The following is a 12,888-nucleotide window of genomic DNA, read 5'->3' as shown; positions in this document are numbered from 1 at the left end:
CCCTTCACATTAGTTCAGTTCTATGAAATCCATACAGATAGTATGGAACGGATATGGTGGTATAGGAAAACTCCCTTGCTTGGGTTTGAATGCTCCTTGTGCATGATGTTTATTACAGACATGGCATGCTGCACAAAATTTTTGTGTAAAGTTTGTGAATCCGTATGTTTGGAATATTCGATTTACTAACTGTACCATCCCCCCTGTTGAGACATGGCACTGCCCATGGCTCAACAAAGCTGCATATTTAAATAAATTAGACGGCAATATTGTTTTTTTTTCTTTGGAGATATACAGTCCATTTTCGAGGATTGCACCTCGTTTCTCCCATTTTTGTTTCTCAGCTTTTGTAGTTAGTGTCTGCATTGTTTTTAACATTTTTAAATTTAAAATTTCAGAGGGTTGTAATTTCTCGGTTAAAAGTAAAGTTTCTGAGTCTGAGGCTGCTTGCTTTGCAGCTGCATCAGCTTTTGCATTTCCTTTTGAAATTGCATCCTGTTGTTTTGTATGAGCTAAACATTTACAAATAGCTACTTTAGTAGGTAACTGAATGGAATCTAACAAGTTCAAAATAAGTTGCGCATGATTAATCGGTTTGCCAGTAGATGTTATTATTCCCCTATTTTTCCATTGCTGTGCGAAAACATGCACTGTAGAGAAAGCATACTGACTGTCAGTATATATGTTTACACATTTATTTTTTGCTAGAGTACAAGCCCATGTTAAGGCTATTAGTTCTGCTGCTTGAGCAGACAGGTTATGCTGTAAGGGTTGGGCTTTTACAATCTTTGTATTTGTGACTACTGCATACCCTACTAGATTTTTCCCTGTAGGACCCTTTTTGCATGAACCGTCCACATAAAATGTCACCTCAGCATTATCCAAGGGCATATTAGTGAGGTCTTGTCTGGGCAAAGTTATTTGCTTAATTTCCTGCAGGCAACTGTGCGGTGTGCCATCCACAGGAGTTGGAAGTAACGTTGATGGATTTAATGTTGTATAACGTTTAATTACCATATGAGGTTGGCTCAGCAGTATGGTCATACATGAAAGATGTCTAGCAGGAGATAAATATGCTATTTTCTCTTGTAGTAAAATTATTGTGACTGCATGAGGCACTCTCAATGTGAGAGGGTGGAACAACACCACTGAGGCCGAAGCCTGTACTGCCATTGCAGCTGCGACTACTGCTTGCACACAGTGAGGCAATGATCGTGCCACTGGATCTAACTGTGATGAATAGTAAGCTATGGGGCGTTGCTTATTCCCATGCTGTTGCATCAAAACTGACATCATGTATTTCTGCTTACAATTTACGGTTTGAAAAAATCTTTTGTGGTAATTTGGAAGTCCTAAAACTAGTGATGAAGCTATCAATTGTTTTAGTCTGCAGAAAGCTGTTTCTGCTTTAGGTGTCCATTGTAATACATCTTGTGCTGCCATTGGTGTTTTATATATTAAATCAGCCAGTGGAGCAGATTCTAAAGCATAGTTTGATATTCAGCTTTGACAAAAATTAGTCGTTCCCAAGAAGGACATCATTTCCTTCTTGGTTGCTGGTTTGAGTGCCTGTAAAATCGCTGTTTTTTTGTCTTTGTCTAATATTCTACCTTCATTGGATATTACATATCCTAGGTATCTAACCTGTTTTCTCCAAAGTTGTAACTTACTTTTGTTTACTTTGTGTCCTTGTGCTGCTAAAAATTTCAATAATGCTATTGTATCTTCCCTGCATTGATGCTGGGTAGGGGCTGCTAGCAAGATGTCATCTACATAAAGTAGAATCTGACTACCTCCTGGTGGAGTAAACCCTGCCAGGTTGCTTGCCATTTCTTGTGCAAATATCGTTGGACTTTCACAATATCCCTGTGGTAGCCAGTATAGGTATATCTTTTACCCTGAAATGTAAATGCAAACCAATACTGGCTATTAGGATGTATAGGTATTGAAAAGAAAGCATTGCTTATATTTACCACAGTAAAATATTTTTGTTGTGGTTTTAAATCATTCAACAAGGTGTGTGGGTCTGGCACCGTAGGTGCTCTGGGTATTATTGCATTGTTTACAGCTTGTAAATCCTGTACCATTCGCCATTCCCCGTTTGCTTTTTTAACAGGAAATAGAGGGGTGTTACATGGTGAATCAAGAGATTCTACCAGTACTCCTTCCTTGAGTAATGCTGCTATTATAGGCTTGATTTCTTGCTCTGCATTTTTCCTCAAGGGGTATTGTCTTTTTTGTGGTCTAAATGCTGATTTTGGTGTAATAGTTACTGGTCCTGCTGTTTGAATAAGTCCTACATCTGATTTACCTGTTGACCAAAGAATATCTGGTATATTACACAAGGCTTTTTTTTCTTCTTTTAATAAGAATGCTAATCAGCTGTCTTTACTAGTTTGTAAGTGTACAGCTGGATGTGTCTGTGTTAGCCAATTCAATTTCTGTTTTTGTATTCCCTGTTCTGATAATTCTAAATCAGTTTGTTTTTTCCATTTTGTTACTTTTTCTCCTAAGTCTGCCCATTTCACATTCTTATTTTTTGTCAAGCTGACATGTGGTAGTCTATTAGATTTGTACAGTGTCATGAATTCCTGAGGTAGTGAACAGCTTACCACACTGTTTCCCTTAGTATCCCAATACAAGGTTCGTAATACTAATCTGTTAGCAGGATTTTTGAACAACTCTTGCTCATATTTTTTATCAGGTCCTGGCATGCTACAGTAGTATAGAGTACAATGTAACACATGCTGTTGGTCAGTGTCAAGGGAGGGGGCCTTACTGATGGCTACATTCATCAGTTCTCCAGTTACTGCCCCTGGACCAGTCGTAACTAGGTCCTGGCTGTACCAGTAAAAGGTTTCACCCTCCGGTCGCACCACAAAAGTATCCATTTGTCTTTGTGCTTCCATACCCTGCATAGTAGGAATTACCGCTATGCCAAATATCTGCATAAGATCTCTTTCCAGTAAGTTTACTGGACATTTTGCAGAAACTACAATTTTACTTTTCTGAGTCATGCCTGAAACAGGGTCAGTTATTGCTATATCATGGGAGAGTGGCTCCCTATATAGCTGTCCATTTGCTGCTTTCACTAATATATAGTCAGGTGATTCAGAATATTCTGGTAACTTTGAAGGGTGTATCAAAGTTTGTGACGCTCCTGAGTCACACAAGAATTTCACTTCCCTTCCTTCCACCAGAAGTGTAACTTCCGGTTTTGTGTCTGCCAAATAGAGCTCCAAGCTCAGTAATGCCAAATTTAAAATTTTACTTTTTTCATCCTTTACATCTGCTTGCACTTTCTTTGTTTCTTCCACTACATTTACGTTTGCCCTTTGTTTGTTTTCCTTTCCTAATGATTTCTGATTTTCATTACTATCATATAGTCAGTCCTCATTACCTTTATTTTTTGTAGTCACCTTTTTATTTAGCCTGCAATCCCTTGCTAAAAGTCCTTTTTTGCCGCACTTAAAGCACTCACCTTTCTTTTTTCTCTTTTTAAAATCTTCTGACCTTTTGTCAGATTGTCTATTTCCCTGGGTATTTTTTTTACCCTTTTTACCTGACTGTACTACAAAGACCTCTGCTCCGTCTTCAGCTGTGAAGACCTGTGTCTTCTTTTTCTTTTTACTATTAAAGTGTCTTTCAGCATGTCTGGCATATTCAAGTAAGGCTTGTAGCCTACTTGTTCGATGATCTATCATATGCTTTGTAATAAAGCTACTGATAGGTGCAATGCAACCTTTCAAAAACGCATTTTTCAGTTGCTGTTCATACGAGGTATCATGTGTCTGATTTTCAGGAATAGCCATACCACTATGGTTATTGAAACATTCCAATAATCTACCATAGTACCCATCTACAGTTTCATTCTCTTGTTGTATGCATTGGTTAATGCAAGTCCAATCTGCTCTAGGTTTCCATTTTTCAGAAATTCGGTCTGTAAGACCTTTCACTCTGTTGTCCAATTCTGCGTCACTATGTGGGAGTGGTTTAAGCTCTGCATTACGAGGATTCCAGGTGCCACAAATTATGTGCCAGTCTGGACCCACAATCTGTCTAACTACCTTTTCTACTTTTTCCCCATTCAAGTGGTAACTTAGTCTCATACCTTGTAAATTTGGTAAAAACTTTGTGTAATTAACTTTTGGATGAGGGATTCCCTTTGTAGCTTTCCGAATATCTTCCGGTGTCCATGGTCTATATACTAGAAGAGTTGGGTCCTGCCCTTCCTGTCCTGCCTGAGGATTTGGTACCGCGATCAGTGGACAGATTTTTTTTTCACTCTCTTCTAGTGTATTTTTCCCTATTTGATATAAGTCTGTGTCCCCTAGTGTTTTACGTGTCCGGGACCTAGTTTCAATAGGATCTCTAACAAATGGTTTTAGTACTTTTGTAACTTCAGGATAACGTGGAGGTGGACCAGCTTGTCCTCCTGCTTTATATCCTGAAAAAAGCATTGGAGGGTGCGGAAGGGGAGGGGCCGTCGCTATTACTGTATTATTATCCTCTTTGTCTAAAAATAATGTTTTTGCATTTTTAGTTTTTTGTTCCCTTCGGTTTACTTTCTCAATCCACCTGTGTGCTTGAGGAATGCCTAATCGCTGTTGTTTTTTTGCCTGACCTTCTGCGTCAGATTTAAGCTGTTTTAAAAGTTTAACTAATGAAATATTGTTTAATTTACCATCAAATCCGTATTTATTAACCCATTTTGTATAATACCTTACATTATCAGTCCGTTGTAATTGCATATATTTTGCGTCATCAGTTAGGGGCGGATTTCGCGATTTTTTAGTGCACTGATTTCCCATTTAAAAAAAAAATGTTACGTAACCCTTTTCACCACGTGGTATTTCAGTTTTTTACACAGTTTATCTAGAATAACTGCCTACCTTATTCTGTTTCCCTGATCTCTGACAAAATATACAGTAATTTCCTTTTGTCCCTGATCTGTATAACAAATTTCTGACAATGACATTTACTGTAACCTAGTCCCTGATCTAAAACAGAAAAAAGGCAAATATTTTCCTACCTGAGCCTCCTGGGTCGACCAGTTCGAGACCGCTCTTCGGCCGCAGATCAGAAAGTGGCCAGCCTCTCAAGATGGCAATTCAGTCGGAGGTCTTTGTGTTTCAAGAAGAACCGTTTTGGTAACTTCTCCTGCGCAGTATTTGACCACCGATACACTCTAATCTGCAGCTTACCAAGGGAATTCCGGTTCAAGGAGGACCAAACTGTTAAATAAAAACAAATGATAACAACACAGGAGGCTCAGATGCAAAAGTTTACTAGTGTACACCAGGAGGCAAAAAACCATACAAGTACAGAGTTTTGTCTGACATGATGCAGGAAATACACAATTTTATATAGTCTTACATTCAAGCTGTGCCCACCTTACTGACGTGGTTAGTCACAGGGCACCTACATTACTATGGTTTACAATATTCTATTTATAAGAAAAAGCTGATGTTATACATTTTAAAAGTTTTCCCATGGGAATAATACAGCCTTGCAAAGCACCTGGTTCGTTACAATGTCTTTCTGTAAATGTTACTCTTCCAAGGTCTTAGGCTTGCTCAAATACAATAGTCAGTTCAATCTTCTTGCAACTTTACTTTAGCAGCTGTGTCTTATCTCTGATAATATTCACAAGGCCAATTATCTCAGGGGAAGGAATAAGAATATTCAATGCTTTATACATTTAATTTTCCTGACCCAGCAGATAATCATTAGTGAAAAACATAAGCTTGCTGAGCTGGCTACTGCCAGGGTCAGAGTTCAAATACACTACAGCTCCAAAGCTTCAAGCAATTACATGTAAAATCATTCTTATTGCCATATTGCAAATAGAATAAAATGCATTATATACTATTTGCTTTTAAGCTAGCACTTTATACATGTTCAAATACATATTTTTCTAACAGATAGAAACATAATCAAACCTGCAGTTTATTTGCCTGTGAAACTGTTCATCTACAGTTTAGATTTATAGGTCAGAGGTAGACAAAAATGAATAAAAATTTCAGCTACTAGTAGTGCTAGGGCTAGGTAAGTAGTTAGAGTTCTCCCTTGTGCAACTGCATAGCTGTTTGCGTTTTTTAACTAAAGAAAATGCATTGCTCAATTGTATTTATTTTAAGTAAAGAGTTTTATTATTCAATTTTAAATTATTCTGGGTGGTGATTTATTTATTAGTTTAAGGGTTAATGCATTGAATTGATGTAACCTCAAATGTTGGCTTTCACTTTTTGAAGAATGAGTGTTTTACCTATTGCTTTTAGTATGGTTGACTTATTTTAAAATTGGGTAGTAATTGTGCTTCTGGTGTTTTACAAAGGTCTGGCTGGTGGCAGCATTACCCCAAACACAGAAAAATGAGCAATTGTATAGGAAGGGTATAATTATATTCTCTTGAGAAGCATTGTTTGTGTGTGTACATTTACAGTTATTTGTCCAAGTTTCAGTTAAAGTTGGTAAGGTCACACTAGAGGACAGTGGATTGAGAACAAGGTGGGTAAATTCCTGGGAAAACAGTAATTACAGTTGTGCCCTGTAGCTGGTCAGTGTAAACATTATTTGGATGTGACATCTGTTGGCTATTGCCTGAGGCAACAGTATACATTTACCTTGTGCTCTTAAAGCCAACTGCCCCCTGCATAATATTTGATGACAGTGATGCAGATCATGAGACCATAGCCCCTGTCCATCACAGATAAACTGGTGCCAGCGGTACATATTTAAAGGACATCCACAATAGGCTGTACCAAATAAATTGCATATTTATTCCTCAGAAAGAGAATGTCAGTATAAACCTATTTATCAGTAGAGTAACCACAGATATTGTTACATGCCTATAAAATGCAATTGTGATGCTGGAATGACAGCAATACATCTAGAGACCATATATTAAAACTGAATCTATACTGCACATAAGGAAATCATAAGTGCATGCCTGCATGCATATTTATTTATTTATTTATTATTTGTTGACTGGGAAAGTCCGACTAGTACTGAGCCTATTTTCAGCAGGGGCCCGGAGAGAAACACTCCAGACAAATCTTTGGATTGTAGGAGGAAACTGGAGCACATAGAGGAAACTCATGGGAATGCAGGGAGGACATGCAGACTCTGCACAGAAGGCACCCTAGCCGCAAATCGAACTGGAGAACCTCTTGTGTGAGGTGACAATGCTAACCACTGTGTCACATTACTCAGTACCTAGGTTTTATTTACTGGAGCTGATGTCCCTGTTATTGTGCAGGTATGCCATGACTTGCAGCATCCACAGATATCCACATGTGCAGTCTGCTGCTACAACTGGGTACTTACTAGCCAAATGTGGCCAGCTGACTCCACTAGGCTCTAGGGATATGGAATGTTTTTCATGTACAACAGAAGAAGTAGTAGCTGTACATAGTCCTATAAAGATTCTTGATTCAAATCATGTTACGTGGCCTTTAATGACCATAGTGAGGTATACAGGCTGTATTTTCTTTTTTGCACCACCACTAATATATACAACTCTAGTGCACTGCCGTCTCCCACTGAACTCAGGTGGTTCATTGTAGTCTGATACAGTGTTTCCAGTCTAACATAGTCTAGTACAGCTAAAATATGGTGAACTACAGTGTATCACAGAGTCTTTACTGTAGAGTATATAATTCAGGGATTCTTCTCTTCCACAGTCCAATCCAGGGTATCAAAGGTACCAAAGTTTGGGCCCTGGTTTCTACAGCACCATGCCTGGTGTAGGATCTGTGGTGCACCGCAGTCTGGTGTCTTATTTCTCCAAGTATGGAACAAGATTCTACAGTATCTTTGCTGGTCTATTTCATTGTAAGAACTTATCTGAAACTTGAGCCCTGCATGTCATTTTACATGTAAATGCGTATGCTTATTTGTATCTGTAACTACATTTCTACTTTTCACCACTTTTCCATTACATGTACAGCTACTTAATGCATTTGTTTCATCTTTTGCATTTCTTACGTCTTCTGTTACAACAAAAAAGTCCAAAGCTTTAAAGTCTGAAAAACAGAGAAGAACTTTTAAGTACAGATGTCAGTTGTAGTTAGTGGTGCTCTTAAGGAACACAGCTAAGGAGTGCAGTAACATTTAACAGTATAAGCTTATCTTCATTTGTCAAGGCAATTTAAGGTTGACTAGCCTTTAAAAGAACAATCTCAAAACAAAGTATTGTAGAAGTATATAGTCTTAAATCTTTCCAGTAGACAACTATTAATGGGAAATGGAGAGGAATTGTTTTTATACTTAAACACATACCTCCATGGCTTTATAATTTTTTTCTTTAATTGTTTTATAAAATTCAATGTACAAAACACATAGCAACATTAAACTATTAAAAAGAGGCTAATTGATTTTCAGATGGAGCTACTAGGTAGTGAAGCAATAAAGGAACCTTTATTCTTCCTTTCGTGACAAGAGGCTGCCTTGAACGCAGTATTATTTAAGAAGCGTTACATTGCCATGTGGGAACACCTGCTCTGTGACATTCACTCACATTCCTTTTCGGAGTGCATTATCTTCCCAATCTTAGTTCCCACTTGTCACTGAAAGGGCAGCCTGTACTCACTTGTTTCTTCACCCCATGCTATAGGGGTGCTATAGATCTGTGCAAAATATGCATATTTAAGGACACAGGAGTCCATTCTTTTTCCATGTTTCATTCAGCTCATTTCACGGTTTAACAGCCCCCAAATATTCAGAGCATGCCATTACTAGTGTTTTTGCTGAGATCTTTGGCAGTGACTAAGGAATTCTGCCTATAGAACACTTTATAAGCTGCAATTTAATAAGAATGACTATGAAATGAGGATTAGAGAGCGTAACACAGCATCGGCTTTGTTTGGATTCAAGTGAAGAATAAGGGGAAAGTTTTCTGTCCTTTATGTACACAATGTATTAAAGAGCCTTTGGAATGTTATGAAATATAATATCTCTATATTAATAGACAGAGTGTTTTGGAAGAAAAAGCTTGCAGAAGTGGAAGTCCAATTTTCAGGTCGTTGTACAGCCCAAACAAAAGCTGTACTGTATAAACAACTAGTTAAGGCAATAAAGTGTTTCTGCATCTTCCTGGAAAATATAAGCATGTCTACTTATAATATGCAGTCTGTAGCTGAGGCTGTGTAGGATAAATGCCCTGTAGTGAAATGACCAACTGTATGGTAGCTTACAGGCTCAAATGTCAAATAGCTTGACAGACAATTTGCTATGTTAAAAGCATATAAACTTCAAATCATTTATCTTTTCAGATGCCAGTGCCTGTGCAAGTCAGCCTTGTCAGAATGGTGGAATATGTTCAGAAGGTAATAGTAACTACAAATGTACATGCCTGCAGGGCTGGACAGGATACAACTGTCAGCACCCAACACCGACAGGTAAGTGGTGTGTGGAGTTCATCTGTGCCTCAGTGCAGAGGCAGTGACATTTTAAACTATGGGAGTTGTTCCATTGCTGGCCAGTAAAGGTTAATATTTTCTATGTTGTGGATATTTCTGTATACTGTGAAAACTTTAGTTACCCATTACTTATTTGTCTCTTAAATGGGCTGGTGGCTCATTAGGGTTAAATACTTCTTTAAGTACAGCACAGCAACCTTCGGAGTGAAAGGATATGCTCCCAGAAGAAGGACACAAAGTCTGGAAATCAATTTTTTATTTTATTTATTTTTCATTCGTTAACCGGGAAAGTCTGACTTGGAACAAAGCCAATTTTCAGCGGAGGCCCGGGGAGAAATGCTCTAGATGCATGTCTTTGTAATATGGGAGGAAACCGGAGCACCTGGAGGAAACCCACACGAATGTAGGGAGGGCATGCAGACTCCACACAGAAGGCACCCCAGCAGAGAAGCGAACCGGAGAACCTCTTGCTGTGAGGCAACAACGCTACCACTGCACCACTGCGCCATCCAGATATTAAGACCAGTACCAGAAATAAATGACATTGTAATCTTGTGGGACTTTTTTGTAAATAAAGGTTTTATTCATTTCTCTCCATGTAATACGTTCAACCTTACTTTTCCTCAAAAAGTAATCATCAGATCCAGCAAGAATATATAGTTATTTATTCAGTGGTTTACCTATCAGAAAAGAAAACTAGCTGACAGCAGTGCAGGAACTTCTGTTGTGCCATCTATTTCTCGGTCATATTTCTTTAAGTCCAGTCTGTTGCTTCTCTCCCATTTTTGTTTCTATTAAGTATATGTTACTGTAGTAAGTTATCCATATATAACTGTATGTGTGTTTTCTAACCCATCACACAACTGCAGGAGTCCCTTACACTTACTAGCAGCTTTTCCCATTCTTGAGACTATTCTGCAGATTTTGCCTGGGAAGAAACTTCTTTTCTTCTGGAATAGTTTCTCAGCAATATGTATGCATTTTTTGGGTAGAGGGCAGTGTGGTCATATCATTTCTGTTTCACTGCCACATTTGGATCAATTCTACCATATCAGGAAGACTAAAGGCATTGTGATTTTTTAAACAAGGAAACGCATTCACTTTGTGCCGCACTGGTAATTTCAAATGTTTTGTTAATCTAAATTGGGTTGTTTATTTTCTATCAATTTATCTTCCCTCAGTTCCATTTTGTCTCCTGCTACAAGTATCTTAACTTTGATTAATTATGCTATATGATACTGCCTTACGTATTGCAAATTCTAAACCAATAATTTTGTTAAGGGCATACTAATCCCAGTTACTGTCTCAGAATGTGTATATGACACTGCTGTCACAAATCTGGAGTCCTTTTCCCCAGATGTAGAGCTTTACTTTATGAACTAGTTCTGGTTGCAGCCATTATGCTAGCTTGTCCTGCAGGTTCTGTGATCAGAAAAAACTGTAAACAGTTTTAGAGCACATCTTTCAGGATGTTTCTGGTACCCATAGCAATGCATGCTGTGTTTCACAACTAGAGATTCCCTATAAATAGTTCCTCATCCTTTGAAGACCCTACATCAGATCCTATATGCATATTTTTGGTATTCCATTATATTAGTTACAGTGCTGTACTGATTACCTCATCAGATGTTGCTTTATTTCCTCCTCAGTGAATCCACCCTTATTTGCTCATGTGTATTTTATTACATACAGGTGTACCCAAGAAGCATCACTATGTCTTATTTTGAACTTATGTCTTATCTTCTCAGCAAAGTATAAGAATGTCATTACTGTAATTATACCTATAGCAGCAGAAAGTGTGACAGAGCACAACCGTCTTGTCACTAGGGAAGCCAAGAAAGAAAATGAGACACAGTTCCAAGTCGTATCTCAGTATCTACAGTGTACCTGAGAATTCAGTAGCAGTGCTAATTGTGTCAGCAATCCGTATCACAAATGAAAGAGTTTATGTGCTATGCACAAGAGCAGCAGCATGTTGCAGTGCCACTAATTATGTGGATACTAGAGATTTCACAAAGTTGTGTTTTCAGCACCCAGAAAGACAGGGCAGCCACAGCAATAGTAGCAAAGAAGGAGAGGCAACAAAGGACATTAAAATCAGATGGCCAAGCTTCATAGGGGGCGAGAAATGAGATTCAAATGATTTCTACTCTCTAAAAGTAAGAATGTTTGGCTGAGATACAAAGAAGAGGAGACTGTGTGGGTACGGTACAGGTTAGCTAGTTATGGTTTGGCTAAATACAGAAGAAATGGAGCTGAGTGAGTAACGTACACAGGAGATGAAGTGAGATGAATGACGCACAGAGGAGATGCAATGGCAAAGTAAGGTGTAGATGAGACAGACCTGACTGGGTGAGTGAGAAGCAGAGGAGACGCACTCACATTAGTCAGATACAGAGCAGGTGAACTTAGTGTGGAACTATTTTAATGCATTATGCAGACTATGGTAATGAAGTCCAGTCAAAGCTGAGGAATCAAAATCTAGAAACATAAACAATGTCAGTCTCATGGATGTTAATGATATTTGAAGATGCATATAAAAGGCCATTTACAAAGACCAAAAACGCCATTAAAAACAGATTCTTTGCTTCCAGGTGCCTGATTGAGAACTATGCATTCCATTCTGGTCAGTTATTTTTTGGATTATGATGCACCAATCAAAAGACACCAGTCAGTTTTATGCTGTTGTTGGCCAGCATAAATGTGCCCACTCTTGTCATTGAAACAACTGCCATAATCAAGCTGAAGCGATCATGCATCATAATCACAGTGTATTATCAGATGTACCTTAGTCATAACCATGGTACTGTGTTTTGTCTGAGATTAGTATAACACAGATATCATCTTGAGAGTCAAATTGGAAAACTGAATTCCATACTACATTGTTCAAGAACAAAAGTAATATATTGTGTTGTATTTGACAGACCAGCAATAATGGTTTGCTGTACATTAAAATAAACTTAGCGTCACTGTAAAGAAAATGTATATAACTTCATCATCATCATCATCATCTTATGGGCAAAAGGACTAAAGTCCAAAACAGTCTGTGAACTCATCATTTAAGTTCCCAGTTAAAACTCATCCACTTTAGGTTTAAAACAATTCAAAGCTTGACTATTTTAACATGGCTAGGTAATCTTTTCAAAAGATCTACTACTCTGTCACAAAAACAGATTGTGTTACTCTGTCTAACCATTCTGAAGTTTAAGATGTAACATCAAGACATTGAAGAAAAAATACATTATTGTAGGCCTAAACACCAATTCAGCCTTTTATTAAATGATAAGTTGAACATATGATCTACTTTTTTTGTTATTTTACACTGTAGTTTTTCAAACATCACACAAAAGGATATTGTTCTTGGATAGCAGACTTTGCAACCCCTTTCCAACTTAGTTCTAAATAGCTTGATAAGTAAGGGGATGGACACTTTTTTCCTGGATCTGATAACTCTATTGCTTCATTC

At 38.0% G+C, this 12,888-nt stretch overlaps 1 protein-coding gene across 3 annotated transcripts in view; it reads left to right on the top strand.

Moving 5' to 3' along the window:
* The window catches only part of FBLN7 (fibulin 7), a 1,104,237-nt gene that overhangs the window by 515,952 nt on the left and 575,397 nt on the right, over window positions 1-12,888 (top strand). For all 3 annotated transcript variants that reach the window (XM_044078952.1, XM_044078936.1, XM_044078943.1), the window contains exon 4: window positions 9,276-9,401. In XM_044078952.1, the coding sequence (XP_043934887.1) occupies window positions 9,276-9,401 (126 nt within the window). The remainder of the gene's footprint in view (window positions 1-9,275; window positions 9,402-12,888) is intronic.

Source organism: Protopterus annectens, chromosome 1.part1 (genome assembly GCF_019279795.1).
Source record: "Protopterus annectens isolate FY-2018-M chromosome 1.part1, PAN1.0, whole genome shotgun sequence".
In the NCBI taxonomy this organism is placed as follows: Eukaryota; Metazoa; Chordata; order Ceratodontiformes; family Protopteridae; genus Protopterus; species Protopterus annectens.
The sequence above is the reverse complement of the archived record's forward strand: the minus strand, read 5'-3'. Positions and strand labels throughout refer to the sequence as shown.